The 17711-nt window shown below is 40.9% G+C and overlaps 1 protein-coding gene across 3 annotated transcripts in view; it reads left to right on the plus strand.

Annotated features, from left to right (window-relative positions):
• The window catches only part of LOC124037922 (seizure protein 6 homolog), a 76617-nt gene that overhangs the window by 17169 nt on the left and 41737 nt on the right, over positions 1 to 17711 (plus strand). For all 3 annotated transcript variants that reach the window (XM_046353182.1, XM_046353181.1, XM_046353180.1), the window contains exons 6-8: positions 8048 to 8240; positions 8683 to 8868; positions 9138 to 9321. In XM_046353182.1, coding sequence (XP_046209138.1) covers positions 8048 to 8240; positions 8683 to 8868; positions 9138 to 9321 — 563 coding nt within the window. The remainder of the gene's footprint in view (positions 1 to 8047; positions 8241 to 8682; positions 8869 to 9137; positions 9322 to 17711) is intronic.

Genomic DNA, 17711 nt, shown 5'->3' on the forward strand with positions numbered 1-17711 from the left:
ACGATGGTACTGGGCCTGAAATTATTGGCTGTTTTTTTGAGTCTTTTAATGCTAAGATCAGTTCTTTAAAATCAATTTTAAAATGTTCCGAGCTAGCCTTCCTGATGTCGTTTGACCACACATGGACTACAACAGTGTCAGCTCCCGGCATCTGTGGTAGAATAGTCGGAAACAGTCTTATTATATCCTGTACTCGTGCTCCTGGTAGCAGAGGGTTTTTGGCTTGGGGACCGAGATATTTCTCACCATAGAGCTGCCTATGATGACAGCCGGTGATGTTGAATGGGCCGGTCTCTCAGGCAGCCTCACAGTCTGGTGAGACTGGGAGCTCCGAGGATCTGAACCTGAGGTAGAAGCCACCGGAGAGGGAGAGAGAGCCGAGGACGAAGACGCAGGTACCTCCAGATCCGATCTTGATTGGGAAACCACCACGGACGATGTCTCCAGAACCTCTGGATCCAGGGCATAAAAGCTGTTTCTGGTCTGTGTCAGTTCCGGGCTCAACATCTCCATGGAGACCTTTGTTGCCAGAGAATGCCTTCTTCGACTTCCACGGTGAGTGACGTACCTCCATGGCTGGTTGGTTGGGTTGAGATCAACTTCGTTCTCCCTTCGGGGATGGAACCCTGCCCAGCGGCGAAACTTCCACCAGACCAGAGTGGCGTCCGGCTACTGGGATGGAAGAAAAATAAAAAGTAGGTGGGCGTGAGTTCCCAGATTATATAGGTTTGCTACTTGCTTGCTAGAAGTAGCTACTTCGCTCCTGTAGTCCTCCATAAGCAAGCAGTTGCTACATTGACATTCAACACCGTCCACATTGTCCTGGATCAAAGCAAAGTAAACACAGCTCCTGCAACGTTGGAAACGTTCAATAGCGGCTTCCATTTGAGTCCACAGAGCCAGCTAGGCTAGCTAGGCTTTTGCATCTCTCCCCTATATGGAATCTTGCAGGATCCTGGGACAGATAGCAGCACTCAAAGCAATTTAGCCCAACAGGATTCAAAATAAAATAAAAAATATATAAAAACACTGTCAGCTTTTAAACTGAGGTCTTTAGTTCAGGTTTCAGCATTCGACAGGTTTCAGTTTCGGTCGTACGAACAACAATACAACTTTCCCGAATTGGATCCTTTGTTCGTACCCCCCAGGGCAATTTCCCTTATCCAGAGGCTGCTCCAAAACATCACAGAAGAGGTATTCGCAGTGGACTTCTAGTCCAACTCAATAGGCGTGAACACCATCCACCGCTTCTGAGCATATTATGCGGTAATGTTCAGTCTCAGGATAATTAAGTAGACGAGGTCAGGGCATGGATCTCCTTCCAGAGAGACATCAGGGATTGTAACATACTCTGTTTCCTGGAAACATGGCTCTCTCGGGATATACTGTCCTCGTCCGTTCAGCCATCTGGTTTCTCAGTACATCGTGCAGACAGAAATAAAGAACTCGGGAAGAAGAAAGGCGAAGTGTATGTTTCATGATTAACTACTCATGGTGTGATTGTGATAACATACAGCAACTCAAGTCCTTTTGTTCACCCGACGTAGAATACCTCACAGTCAAATGCCAACCCTATTACCTCCCAAGATAATTATCTCCGGTTAGAGTCACAGCCGTGCATATTCCCCCTCAAGCCGATAGCACGTCTGCCCTCAAGGAACTACACTGGACTTTATGCAAACTGGAAACCACATATCCTGTGGCCACATTTATTGTAGCTGGGGATATTAACAGAGCAAATTTGAGGAAAACACAACCGAAGTTCTACCAACACATTGACCAGCGTGTGTACTACATTCCTATATGCAGTAACTGAAACAGGAAGTATCTATGATAAGATGGTCTGACCAATCGGAATCCATGCTTCAAGATTGTTTTGATCACGCGAACTGGGATATGTTATAGCTGGGATAGCCTCTGAGAATAACATAGATGAATACACAGATACGGTGACTGAGTTCATCAGGAAGTGTTTAGGAGTTGTTCTATCCACTGTGACTATTAAAACCTAACCAAACCTGAAACTGTGTATAGATGGTAGCAATCACGCAAAACGGAAAGCGCGAACCACCGCATTTAACCATGACTAGGTGACTGGCAATATGGCTGAATACAAACAGTGTTGTTATTCGCTGCGTAAGGCATTAAAACAGGCAACACGTCAGTACAGAGTCAAAGCAGAGTCGCAATTCAACAGCACAGACATTAGATGTATGTGGCAGGATCTACAGACAATCATGGACTACAAAAGGAAAACCAGCCACATCGCAGACCCAATGTCTTACTCCCGGACAAGCTAAACACCTTCTTCGCCCGCTTTGAGGATAACACAGTGCTACCGACGTGGGCCGCTACCAAGGACTGTAGCTCTCCTTCTCTGTGGCTGACGTGAGTAAGACATTTAAATGTGTTAACCATCGCAAGGCTGCCAGCCCAGACGGCATCCCTAGCCACATCTTAAGAGCACGCGCAGACCAGCTGGCTTGAGTATTTATGGACATATTCGATCTCTCCCTTTCTCAGTCTGCTGTCCCCACTTGCTTCAATATGTCCACCATTGTTCCTGTATCCAAGAAAGCAAAGGTCACCGAGCTAAATGACTATCGCCCCGTAGCACTCACTTCTGTCATCATGAAGTGCTTTGAGAGGCTGGTTAACCTACCAGTGAAAATAGAGGGCGCCAAATTTAAACCACAGAAATCTCATAATTACAATTCCTAAAACATACATGTGTCTTACATCATTTTAAAGCTTTTCTCGTTGTTAATCCCACCAAAGTGTCCGATTTCAAATAGGCTTTTCAGCGAAAGCACTACAAACTATTATGTTAGGTCTCCACCAAACCACAATAAGCACAGCCATTTTCCAGCAAAATATAGCCTTCACAAAAACCAGAAATAAAGATAAAATGAATCAGTAACCTTGAATTATCTTCATCAGATGACACTCATAGGACTTTATGTTACACAATACATGCATGTTTTGTTTGATAAAGTCCATATTTATATTTTAAAAATCGGAGTTTACATTGGCGGGTTAGATTCACTAGTTCCAAAAATATCAAGTGATTTTGCATAGCCCCATCATTCAACAGAAATACTCATCATAAATGCAGATGAATGCAGATGATAATACAAGTTATACACATGGAATTATAGATATACCTCTCCTTAATGCAATGATTTTTTAAAAACTTTACGGAAAAAGAAAAGCATGCAATAATCTGAGACGGCGCTCAAAAGTAAAAATACCACAGCTGCAAAGATTGCATCAACATAAACAGGAAATTACATGATAAATATTCCCTTACCTTTGATGATCTACATCAGAAAGCACTCCAGGAATCCCAGGTCCACAATAAATGTTTGTTTTGTTCGAAAATGTACGTTATTTATGTCCAAATACATTCTTTTGTTAGGCGTTTGGTCTACATATCCAAACGTTAATTCTGGTCAGCGTTATATCCGACGAAAACTTCAAAAAGTGATATTACCGGTCGAAGAAACATTTCAAACTAATTGCAGAACCAATCATTAGGATGTTTTAAACATATAGCTTCAATAAAGTTCCAACCGGAGTATTCCTTCTTGTCTACATGAGCAATGGAACGCAACTGGCTACCATGAGGAAAAAGTGCATCACAAAATGGCTGCTTGATGGACATCTGATATATTCTGCTCTCATTCACTCAAACAACAACATAAAAGCCTCATTATAATTTATATTGATGGTTGACATCTAGCGGAACCCCTAGGCAGTGCAACATCATTCATATCTCAAGGGGATTTCATTGGGGACTCTGGTGAATACATACAAGCTCAGATTTCTGACTTCTTGTTTTGAATTCAACTCAGGATTTTGCCTGCCAACATGAGTTCTGTTAAACTCACAGACATCATTCAAACAGTTTTAGAAACTTCAGAGTGTTTTCTACCCAAATACTAATAATAATATGCAAATATTATTAATATGTTGTCGAAGAAAGGTTAAAGCTGGGAGCGAGATTAAAAAACAGCTTCTATCTTAAGGCCATCCGACTGTTAAATAGCCATCACTCGTCGGCTTCCACCCGGTTAAGCAATCCTGCACCTTAGAGGCTGCTGCAATATATACATAGACTTGAAATCACTGGCCACTTTAATAATGCAACACTAGTTACTTTAATAATATTTACATACTGCTTGACTCATGTCATATGTATATACTGTATTCTATTCTATTGTATTTTAGTCAATGCCACTCCAACATTGCATGATCTAATATTTATATATTTCTTAATTAGATTATTTTACTTTTAGATGTGTGTTTTGTTATGACTCGTTTTTAGATACTACTGTACTGTTAGATACTACCAGACAATAATTTTGCCACACCCGCAATAAAATTAGCTAAATATGTGTATGTGACCAATAGAATTGTATTTGATTTGATAGCAGTGGGTGTAAAGCCACTATACAAAGGTTTTTCCATGAACAGACTATGATTGATAATATCAAAGCCGCATTGCAGTCTAACAAAACAGCTCCCACAATCTTTTTATAATCAATTTCTCTCAGCCTATTATCAGCCATTTGTGTAAGTGCTGTGCTTGTTGAATGTCCTTCCCTATGAGCGTGCTGAAAGTCTATGGTCAAATTTTTTACAGTAAAATTGCATCGTATTTGGTCAGATATTTTTTTTCTCCAAAACTGTACTAATGGGTTACAGGTTTTACTCTTCTTGGGTAGCAGAATTACTTTTGCTTCCCTCCAGGCCTGAGCAAACCCACTTTCTAGTAGGCTTAGATTGAAGATATGGCAAATACGAGTGGAAATATCGTCCGCTATTATCCTCAGTAATTTTCCATCCAAGTTGTCAAACCCCAGTAACCACACCAACTTAAGAGAATTCAAAATTACAAGGCTTGTCTTTTGTAATTTGATTAGTTATACTTGTCAGCATTTGTTGCTAGCATGCCATGCCTAAGTTTACTAATCTTGCCAATAAACAAAATTGTTAAAGTAAATGGCAATATCAGTGGCTGTTGTGATGAGTTTGCCTTTTTTCCCATAACGTATTTATCTTTTTTTCATACTATAATTTCTTCTTTTTATTCTGTTTAGTCACATGATTTCTCAATTTGCAGTTTGCCAATCGGTTGTGCATCCAAACTTATTTTCTATACCTTTTGCCTCATCCCTCTCAACCATAACATTTGAAATTCCTCACGAATCCACAGGAATTTAACAGTCATACAGTAATTTTCTTAATGGGTGCATGCTTATTAGTAACTGGAATAAGTAATTTCATAAATGTGTTAAGTGCAGCATCTGGTTGCTCCTCATTACACACCACATACCATAAAATATTCTTTACATCGTCAACATAGGAATCACTACAAAACTTCTTGTATGACCTCTTATAAGCTATATTAGGCCCAGCCTTTGGAACTTTGGTTTTCCTACTATATTGTGATCACTACATCCAATGTTGTTGGGTACTGCTTTAAATGTCTGCAGCATTAGTAAAGATGTGACCAACACATGCTAATGATTTCATTCCCGTGCTGATTGTAACTACCCTGGTATGTTGACTGATAACCTGAAACAGGTTGCAGGCACTGGTTACAGTTTGAAGCTTTTTCTTGAGTGGGCAACTTGATAAAAGCCAGTTAATAGTTAAATCACCCAAAAAATATAACTCTCTGTTGATATCACATACATTATCAAACATTTCACACATATTATCCAGATACTGACTGTTAGCACTTGGTGGTCTATAGCAGCTTCCCATAAGAATGGGCTTTAGGTGAATCAGATGAACCTGTAGCCATATTACTGCAACAGTGTTTAGCATGAGATCCTCTCTAAGCTTTACAGGAATGTGATTCTGAATATAAACAGCAACACCTCCACCATTGGCATATGTTTTTTCTGTTCATTTTACAACCATGTATTGCTGCCACTGTATCATCAAAGGTATTATCTAGGTGAGTTTCAGAGAAGATGAATATGAATGCTGTCTGTTACAAGCAAGTTAATGATTTCATGAACTTCTTAGGCTACATATGTCAAAATTTTCTGGGGTTCGTGATTGTTTTCAATGCTTCACTGAGAGGCTTAGCAGAAATAGACATGCTCATGTTATTTATGTTTGAGCTGATAGTGCAGGGTGAGCTGCACACAATGGACTTCCTTCTGTTCGTTTCCCCCTGCTGGTCTTATTAGGTTCGTTCCCTTTTTCTATCCCTCTCTCCCCCTCCCTCTCTCTCTTCTCTCTATCGTTCCGTTCCTGCTCCCAGCTGTTCCTCATTCTCCTAACTCACTCATTTACTCTTTTCACACCTGTCCCCTATTTTGCCCTCTGATTAGAGCCCTATTTCTCCCCTTGTTTTCCGCTTCTGTCCTCGTCGGATCCTTGTATGATGTTCGCTGTTCTGTGTCCTTGTCTCGCCCTGTCGTGTTTTGTCTCCTTCAGATGCTGCGTGTGAGCAGGTGTCTTAGTCTGCTACGGTCGGTGCCTTCCCGAAGCAACCTGCAGTCAATGGTCGAGTCTCCAGTCTGTCCTCGTTACTACGAGTGGATTTAAGTTTTTTCCTGTTTTGTTTTCTTCTTGATTTTTCCAGGATTTACTTTTGTCATATACTGGAATAAAGACTCTGTTTTCGTTAAGTCGCTTTTGGGTCCTCATTCACCAGCATAACAACTAGAGCACACCCTGTCAGTGCTAACAGTTTAACTCTGGTTCATGTTACTGCATACAATAGCTGTAGGCTTAACAGAGGCATTCAGGGCCGTTAGAGGGACATCAATTATGTTACATACATTGTGTCTGCCAACGCCCCTGGGATAATGTACATTTTCTGCAGCATTATGATAACTTGGGTCATTGAGTCCAGGAGTAAATATGATTCAGATGGACTCCATCATTTCTATAGGAAATGTAGAAAGTTTCCAGAAGGTGTCAAAGTTATCTATAGAGCTACAGCACTATTTTAGCCAGGTGTGTAATGCCACTATTCTGCTGAATCTTTCACACCCGCTACCCTATGATGGTACCGGACCTGAATAATTTGGCGCTTTTTCAGTTCGTTAAAATCCATTTTGAGAATTTCCGAGCTAGCCCTCCTAATGTCGTTTGACCCCACATGGAATACGACAGTGTCAGCTCCTGGCAACTGTTGTAGAAATGTCGAAAGCAGCCTTGTAATGTCCTGTACTCATAATCTAGGATAGCACAGAGTTTTTGCCCTGGGAACTATGATTTCTTTTTACCATAAAACTGGCAATGACGACAGCTGGTGCAATAGCTGAGGAGGAACGCCTGTTCTTTCGCCTCGAGGACCGAAAGGGCCCGATGGACCGGAGCCAACTGTAGTATCTATTGTGGATGATGAATGGACTGGAGTCTCAGACAGCCTCATGGTGGATCTGAACCCAGGGTAGAAGCCACCGGAGAGGGAGACCAGACAGAGGCGCAGGTACCTCTGGATCCGATCTCGAATCGGAAGCCCCCAGGGAAGAAGGTGCCGAAACCTCTGGATCCAGGGCGGCGAAGCTGTTTCTAGTCCGGTCCAGTCTTAACATCTCCAAGGAGGCCCCTGTTGCCAGAGGACCCTGCTTTCGAATTCCACTGCAAGTGTTATATCTCCATGGCTGGTTGGTAGGATTGAGAACAGGAACATCCTCCAAGTCATCCAGGAGCATCCCACCAACTCCATTCTCCAGGGAAGGGGGAGATCCCTTCTGAGAGGGATCGCTGCAGAGTACCAGCCAGTCAGCTGTGGGGAGCAGACACTTCCACCAGGCTAGAGCAGTGTCCGGCTATTGGGGTAGAAGAGAAAGAAAAAGTAGGCAGGTGTGGATTCCCCAGCTACCTGTTTGCTAAGAGTACCTACTTCACCCATGTAGTCCTCTGCAAGCAAACAGTTGCAGTATACATCATGTGAAATCCATTCGACATTGTGTAGAACCAGTTTTGAATAATGTATACATGTTAGTTAGGCATTTTTACTCCTCAATGATTCCTTAATGAATCACTAGATGTCCACCATCTCCCCTCTCCCTAGGTGAAGAAAGTGAACCTATCCAAGGACGAGTCCCTGACTATCCTTGGCTATGGTGGGACGGGTCCAGAACTCTTAGCCAATGAAACCCTGATGCGTGAGGGTCAGGTGATTCGAAGCTCAACCAATCAGGTGCAGATTTACTACCGCAGTCTCCGGCAGACTGATCATGGTGTGTTCAGCCTACACTATCAAGGTAAATTCAGAGTGGCGTCTTTTCTTTTTCCAAGAAAACATGTTTGAGTCAATACAATGGTTTTATAAGGGTGCTGTCCACAACAAGGAGGGGAAGCACACCAAACTTGAGGTGATTATTTTAGTTTAATTTTTAAAAAAAAGTGAAACAACTTACATTTATACATTATCAAGATGTATCACATCCGGCCGTGATTAAGAGTCCCAGGTTTGGCTGGGGTAGGCCGTTATTGTAAATAAGGATTTGTTCTTAGCTGACTTGCCAAGTTAAAATAAAGGTTAAATATATATATTTTAATCAAATAAGTTATTCCACCCCAGTGAGCGCTTTGAGTGTGATGGTTTGTTCACATGTCATCCTGCCTTGTTTTGTACAATTGATCTGTAGCACTCTCTCTTTCTTCTATCTTTCTCACTCCCTTAATCTGTCCTACACGCAACAGCCTTCCTCCTCTCCTGCTTGTTCCCTCTTTCTCCTGATGGAGGGGGTGTGACAGTAACGGACATCCACCCCGGAGGCCATGCCCACTTCCACTGTGACCCTGGCTTCCAGGTCAGGGGCCACGAGGTAGCCACCTGCTTGAACATGACTCAACCCCATTGGAGCTCTCCTGAACCTCAGTGTGTGGGTTAGTGTTCACTATCTTCTGACTGTAGAATCTTTGACCGTGTCAATAGGATACAATAATTGTCTGGCCTGCACAGAAAATGTGTTTCCTGAAACGCACAATGCAGCTTTGTTTTTGCCAGTATGGGTACTGTGAGCTCATTGGAAATTGTTTGTCCATGGAAGGCCCCACATCTCACACAGTTGAGGGAAGTTTCTGTGGCTGGCTCCAACACTAGTGTCCACACACAGTTTACATAACTAATGACACTTGTTCTTCCCAACTGTTAGCTGTGTCATGTGGAGGGTGGATCCGAAACGCGACCGTGGGTAGAATCTTCTCGCCGCCTCCTCCATCGACGAGTAACCATAGCAACGGCAATAATCTGAGCTGCCATTGGCTACTGGAGGCCAAGGAGGGACACAGGCTTCACCTCCACTTTGAGAGGGTTGCGCTGGACGAGGACAATGATAAGTAAGTTAAGATGTTAAAGGGGCAATCTGCAATTGCTACATCCATTGTTTTACTTTTAAAATAATTATATATACCCTTTGATCCTTAACCTCTTTTGGCTGCATCCCTTGTTCTCAATTTCCGCCTGAAGACATACCCTAATCTAACTGCCTGTAGCTCAGCCCCATAGGCAAGGATATGCATATTCTTGGTATCATTTGAATAGAAACATTCTGAAGTTTGTGGAAATGTTAATTGAATGTAGGAGAATATAACACAGTAGATCTGGTGGAAGGAAATAGAAAGAAAGAGCATACGTTTTCTGTTTTTTATTGTTGTAGCATCCTCTTTCACATGTACTAGAATAGCAACACAGTCAGATAGGATGCTGGGAGATCATTTTGATGGATAACACAAGAGGGCACCTGTAGGTGTGCAAAGTTTCAGACTGATAACTTCAGGAATGGGTGAGCTACATGACATTTAGCATGAAGTCACCCAGGTGTCCCACACAAGTTGCCCAAATGTACCCAAGTGGCCAAATTGGTGAAATGACCTATAACTATATACAACAGTGCAAATAACTATATACAACATATCAAAAAGCAATTCTAACACACACAAAAAAAACAAAAAAGTTGAAAAAATATTAGAAATTAAAAATAAATTAAAACAGTACTCCCTTTGGAAGTCCTCTACACAATATTTTGGTGCCTGTGCCCTGTCCCATGGCAGTCTCTTTCTGATGTAAAGCAGAGGCAAACTGAACAAGTGGTACAGGTCATGCGACACAGAACACAACGACGCCTCCATGCTGTGCCCTTTTGGCCCTGAAGCACAGTTATGCCTGCAGTAATGAACTGTGGCATATGAACACCACTGGAGGCAGGAGTAGAGGGGGCAGAGGTAGAGTGGGCAGCTTGGCACCGGGGGCTCCCAGTCGGAGTCGCTATCACTGTGAAAGAAAACATTTTCAAGCACCCAATGGCTATTTCATATGGAAATGGAGAGGAGTAGCAGGTGCAGTGGCCATGTGTGTGTTTGTTGTTCTACTCCATTCCATTTGAATAAAAAAATGGAAAATATATATATCTGACATGGAATATACATATAATACACACACCTACACACACACACACACACACACACACACACACACACACACACACACACACACACACACACACACACACACACACACACACACACACACACACACACACACACACACACAAACAAACCACACATTTCATTGCAAATTGCTAAATATATATATATATATATTTGCAAATATATATATATATATATATATATATATATATATATATATATATATATATTTTATTTTGCAATTTGCAATGAAATGTGTGGTTTGTGTGTGTGTGTGGGTGTGTGTATTATATATATATTCCATATATATTCCATGTCAGATATATATATTTTCCATTTTCCATATATATATTTATATTTTATAAAACGGCATTAGCACTTACCCGTCCAGAAGTACGTCCTGTCCTTGCAGAAACAGCTCCTCAGCTCATGTTTGAATCATAACACTCAAAGATTCCTCAAACAAAAAAATCTGTCTCACTTTCCAGAGCAATCTCTTCTATAATCTGGTGCAAATCTGTATACTTAGACTTTGACTTCGCTTTTCCTGATTTATTCGCCATGATGTCTTCAATCGTTGAAAATACAATTTTCCAAAATACTGCTGTGGGTAACAAGCGTCACAGCAACTCCTCTGATAGTCAAGGCGAGAATAGAGTTCCTTACGTGTGCATTTACAAACAAGGAATGGTGGTCCAACCCAAAACCATTACATACTGGCGTTTACCTCAGCAAGATTTCAAGAAGATCAGTGGTCATTGGGCAGAAATACAGTCAATCAATGAATCTTCGCTAAAATGATTAATATAATATAATAATACATGCCATTTAGCAGACGCTTTTATCCAAAGCGACTTACAGTCATGTGTGCATACATTCTACGTATAGGTGGTCCGGGAATCGAACCCACTACCCTGGCGTTACAAGTGCCATGCTCTACCAACTGAGCTACAGAAGATTGGTGTGTAAGGTTGCTCGTTGTCTTCAAATCAGTTCACTTCTGTCAATACTCCCCGCAAAAAAAACAATGACGATTGGCTGTGTTGCAAACATCCAGAGGAATGCACTGAAACCAACCATACCTAGATAAATGATGGTTTACCGTGTGTAATTACGTCGAATGCTCCATAAAAAAATTGATAGAGATGGAATTCACGGCACAAACGGCTTACAAAATGTTTCGATTTAGGCTATAAAAATGTATTTTATCAAAGAAAACGCCACTTAATTTGATCACTGGGACCCTCAGGAAGAGAAATAAGAGCAAGATATCAGAATGTAAGTCATAATTTTACCTTCAGATGTGAATGTATAAAAACTGTCATGGCAGAAAATGTTTTTGTTGTTGAATGCTCTTCTCAAATAAAAGCATGGTATTTGTTCTCTGTAATAGCTATTTGCAATCAGAAAACGTAGTTTGATTACCAAGATCCTAATCTTTTGAAGGATGTAAGACATTTTCAAGAACTCATTTTCAAGTACTCTTTCAAAATGCTGATGTTTATTTAGTTGTGGATCCATAATGAATTACTATGGGAATAAATATCACTGATTTATAGAACTATTGGAATAAAGTCTAATGAAGGTAAACAAAACGTTTAGAAAAAACTCTTTCAAACACATGGTCACGTTGTACAGCGCCATTATGGCTATTAAGCAGGGCTATACTTTGGCCTTTATAAATATTATTTTGGCCTTTATTCAGATTACAATCGCTCACAGTCATTTAAAAAAATGAAATATTCTCAAAACTATTGTTATATATCGCCTTCCCACTGTGGACATCTATTTCAGCACTGTTTCACACTGCTCTGAGACAAGCATGGAGAAATGAAAATGTTCAAATATTCCATGATATTCTTAAGATATATGTGTTAACTGAATACAAGCGATTGATGTCTGCCAAATAATCAAGTTAGGTTTCTCCAGAAAAAAATAATTTTAAATAACAAACTGGCTTTATTTACAAGTTAGTGAAAATGTCTCACCCCATGTTAAACAAATGCCTTTTTCTCGCTCACTCTAGGTTAAATGAAAACGAAATCTCCAAAATATTGTTACTTTTGAACCTCTCTTGGGTAGGGGGCAGTATTTTCACATCCGGATGAAAAGTGTGCCTAAAGTAAACTGCCTGTTACTCAGGCGCAGAAGCTAGGATATGAATATAATTGGTAGATTTGGATAGAAAACACTCTAAAGTTTCTAAAACTGTTAAAATTATGTATGTTAGTATAACAGAACTGATATGGCAGGCGAAACCCAGAGGACAAACCATCCCCCCCAAATAAAATTTCAGCCTACCACTGTTTTCAATGGCTGTCACTTTTAATATAAGGCAAAATCCTCCCAGATTGCAGTTCCTAGGGCTTCCACTAGATGTCAACAGTCTTTAGAAAGAGCTTAGTGATGAGCTTTGAAGGCACTATGGTGTTGAACGCTGAGCTGTAGTCAATGAATAGCATTCTCACATGTGGAGTGCATCATCTGTATATCTGTTGGGGTGGTATGCAAATTGGAGTGGGTCTAGGGTTTCTGGGATAATGGTGTTGATGTGAGCCATGACCAGCTTTTCAAAGCACTTCATGGCTACAGACGTGAGTGATATGGGTCTGTAGTCATTTAGGCAGGTTACCTTAGTGTTTTTGGGCACTATGGTGGTCTGCTTGAAACTTGTTGGTTTTCCAGACTCAGACAGGGAGAGGTTGAAAATGTCAGTGAAGACACTTGCCAGTTGGTCAGTGCAAGCTCGGAGCACACTGGTAATCCCGCTGGCCCTGCGGACTTGTGAATGTTGACCTGTTTGAAGGTCTTACTCACATCGGCTGCGGAGTGCGTGATCACACAGTCATCCGGAATAGCTGATGCTCTCATGCGTGTTTCAGTGTTACTTGCCTCAAAGTGATCATAAAAGTTATTTAGCTCGTCTGGTAGTTTGCAAGCCCTTCCACATCCGACGAGCGTTAGAGCCAGTGTAGTACGATTCGGTGTAGTTTGATTCGATCTTAATCCTCTATTGACGCTTTGCCTGTTTGATGGTTCGTCGGAGGGCATAGCAGGATTTCTTATATGCTTCCGGACTAAAGACCCGCTCCTTGAAAGTGGCAGCTCTACCTTTTAGCTCAATGCGAATGTTTTCTGTAACCTATGGCTTCTGGTTGGGGTATGTAAGTACAGTCACTGTGGGGATGATGTCCTCAATGCACTTATTGATAAAACCAGTGGCTGATGGGGTGTACTGCTCAATGCCATCGGAAGAATCCCGGAACATATTCCAGTCTGTGCTAAACTACAGGACTGCTTTGTTAGCATCTGCTTCGTCTGACCACTTTTTTAAAGAGCGAGTCACTGGTGATTCCTGCTTTAATTGTTACTTGTAAGCAGGAATCGGGAGGATAGGTTTTCACCTCCCATATGAGTTCTGTTATACTCACAGACATCATTCAAACAGTTTTTGGAAACGTCAGAGTGTCTTCTATCCAATACTAATAATAATATGCATATATTAGCATCTGGGACAGAGTAAGTTCACTCTGGGCACGCTATTCATCCAAAAGTGAAAATGCTGCCCCGTATCCCAAAAAGGTTAAGGAGAAGTCTATATTTAATTATGTGAATAACACCAGTATCTTTTATCAATGTTTATTATGAGTATTTCTGCTAAAATCACAGGATGTTTTGGAATTAAAACATTACTGCTCGTAAGGCGCCAATGTAAACTGAGATTGTTGGATATAAATATGCATATTATCGAACAAAACATTAATGTATTGTGTAACATGGTGTCGTATAAGTGTCATCTGAGAAAGATCATCAATGGTTAGTGATTAATTGTATTTGCTGGAAAAATGGCTGTGTTTTTTCGACTTGGCGGTGATCTAACATAATCATATGTTGTGCTTTAGCTGTAAAGCATTTTTTAAACTGGACACGATGGGTAGATTAACAATATGTTTATCTTTCATTTGCTGTATTGGACTTGTTAATGTGTGAAAGTTACATTCGCCTTTTCAGCGGAATATTGTCGAGGTTTTCCGCTAGCGGAACCCCTGCGCTAGAAAGGTAAACAAAGCTTCCAGGACTTCTTTATCAGTGAATTCCCGAAAAGAAAACTCCTGACCAGCATTTTTAGTATCATTCAATAGATTTTCACCATCTACATCCAAACTACTCTATTCAAGAGCTGGCTTTGAAATACATTCAAATATTAAGCCTGCAGATATAAAATGGTGATTCAATTAATTAATTATATCAATTTTGTCAGTAATAGGGCCAGAACTTAAATTATTTAATTTGGGGAGAGAAGAGGAGACACAACCCTTCAGTGATTTACCAGCTTTCCAGAATTTTGCTGGGTTCCCTGTACATTCAGATAGTGTATTAACTTCTTGCGTCGAGCCATCCTGGATCCGGGATCGTGACTACAGCCTCAAGCCCATTTCCATAACGCAATGTTAACTATTCATGAAAATTGCAAATTAAATTAAATCAATATGCTAGCTCTCAAGCTTAGCCTTTTGTTAACAACACTGTTATCTCAGATTTTCAAAATATTCTTCTCAACCATAGCAAAACAAGCATTTGTGTAACAGTATTGATAGCTAGCGTAGCATTTAACGTAGCATTTAGCGTTAGCATTCAGCAGGCAACATTTTCACAAAAACCAGAAAAGCATTCAAATAAAATAATTTACCTTTGAAGAACTTCGGATGTTTTCAATGAGGAGACTCTCAGTTAGATAGCAAATGTTCAGTTTTTCCTGAAAGATTATTTGTTTAGGACAAATCGCTCCGTTTTCTGCGTCACGTTTAGATACGAAAAAAACCTGCATCCAGGATTGTGTAAATCTATCCGCAAGCTCATTAGCATAACACAACGTTAACTATTCATGAAAATCGCAAATGAAATGAAATAAATCTATTTGCTCTCAAGCTTAGCCTTTTGTTAACAACACTGTCATCTCAGATTTTCAAAATATGCTTTTGAACCATAGCTAAACAAGCATTTGTGTAACAGTATTGATAGCCTAGCATAGGATTATGCCTGGCATTCAGCATGCAACATTTTCACAAAAACCAGGAAAGCATTCAAATAAAATAATTTACCTTTGAAGAACTTCAGATGTTTTCAATGAGGAGACTCTCAGTTAGATAGCAAATGTTCAGTTTTTACAAAAAGATTATTTGTGTTGACAAATCGCTCCGTTTTCTTCATCACGTTTGGGTAAGAAAAAAAAGGAAAAAAAAATAATAATAATTAAGTCAGTAAAACGCGAACTTCTTTCCAAATTAACTCCATAATATCGACAGAAACATGGCAAACAATGTTTAGAATCAATCCTCAAGGTGTTTTTCACATATCTATCGATGATAAATCCTTCGTGGCAGTTGACTTTCTCTTCTGAAGAAATGGAACGCGCATGGACCTAGAGATTACGCAATAATTTCGACACAGGACACCGGGCGGACACCTGGTAAATGTAGTCTCTTATGGTCAATCTTCAAATGATATGCCTACAAATACGTCACAATGCTGCAGACACCTTGGAGAAACGACAGAAAGGGCAGGCTCATTCCTGGCGCATTCACAGCCATATAAGGAGACATTGGAACACAGCGCCTTCAGAATCTGGGGCATTTCCTGTATGAAACTTCATTTTGGTTTTGCCTGTAGCATTAGTTCTGGGGCACTCACAGATAATATCTTTGCAGTTTTGGAAACGTCAGAGTTTTTTCTTTCCAACGCTGTCAATTACAACCATAGTTGAGCATCTTTTCTTGACAAAATATCTTGTTTAAAACGGGAAAGTTTTTTATCCAAAAATTAAAAGAGCGCCCCCTATCTCGAAGAAGTTAACGTAATAATCTGATTTTGCTAGTTTTACACACAGATTTCTCAATCGCCTAAAATACTGCCAGTCTGGGCCAGAGTCTGTGAGTCTAGCTTTGGCCCAGGCAGCATCTCTGTTGTGCATGACTTCAGATAGCTCTGGACTGAACCAAGGGCAAGACCGATTTTTAATTCTCAATTTTTTAAAGGGAGCATGTTCATCTACAATACAATTGAAAACATTTGTGAAGGAGTTCAGAGCCACCTCTGGGTCAGGTATAGATGCAATACAATCAAAATCCCAAAAAATAAAGGTCACAAAAAAGGCTTGTTAATTGAAATGTTTTCAATTCTCTTGTTGATAAAGAGGATTGGATCGAGGCATCCGTATATCCCTGACACATATAATGGGACAGTGGTCACTAATATCCTAAGCAAATACCCCACTCCCAGCATATTTCTTTGGAGTATTTGTAAATATGAGGTCAATCAAATTCGATTTCGTAGGGTCCTTTAATTTATGTTTTGTATTAATCTAATTTTGACTGCTGATTACAAAGCCCACTTGTCCAAAGTTGTTTAAACAGTCAGCATCCTGTGTTCCCCATGCAAGATTCAAATCTCTGGCGATCAACACCTCTGGGGTAGTAAACATTTGAATTAAATCAGTAAATTTGTTTAGTCCACACTTCTTGGCAGAGGGTGGAGGATAGTGTTATGCAGGTGAATGAGGACCCAAAAGCGACTTAACGAAAACAGAGTCTTTATTCCAGTATTTGACAAAAGTGATAATCCTGGATATTATCAAGGTGAAAACAAAACAGGAAAACTGAAATCCACTCGTCAGTAGAGAGGACTGACTGGAGACTCGACCATAGACTGCAGGTTGCTTCGGGAAGGCACCGACCGTAGCAGACCTAGACACCTGCTCACACGCAGCATCTGAAGAAGGTAAAACACGACAGGGCGAGACAAGGACACAGAACAGCGAACATCATACAAGGATCCGACAAGGACAGAAGCGGAAAACAGAGGGAGAAATAGGGGCTCTAATCAGAGGGCAAAATAGGGGACAGGTGTGAAAAGAGTAAATGAGGTAGTTAGGAGAATGAGGAACAGCTGGGAGCAGGAACGGAACGATAGAGAGAGAGAGCGAGAGAGGGAGAGAGGGAGGGGAAGAGAGGGATAGAAAGAGGGAAAGAACCTAATAAGACCAGCAGAGGGAAACGAATAGAAGGGAAGCACAGAGACAAAACATGATAACCAATGACAAAACATGACAGTACCCCCCCACTCACCGAGCGCCTCCTGGCGCACTCGAGGAGGAACCCTGGCGGCAACGGAGGAAATCATCAATCAACGAACGGTCCAGCACGTCCCGAGATGGAACCCAACTCCTCTCCTCAGGACCGTAACCCTCCCAATCCACTAAGTACTGGTGACCACGTCCCCGAGAACGCATGTCCATGATCCTC

The sequence above is a fragment of the Oncorhynchus gorbuscha genome, linkage group LG06, assembly GCF_021184085.1.
Source record: "Oncorhynchus gorbuscha isolate QuinsamMale2020 ecotype Even-year linkage group LG06, OgorEven_v1.0, whole genome shotgun sequence".
In the NCBI taxonomy this organism is placed as follows: domain Eukaryota; kingdom Metazoa; phylum Chordata; class Actinopteri; order Salmoniformes; family Salmonidae; genus Oncorhynchus; species Oncorhynchus gorbuscha.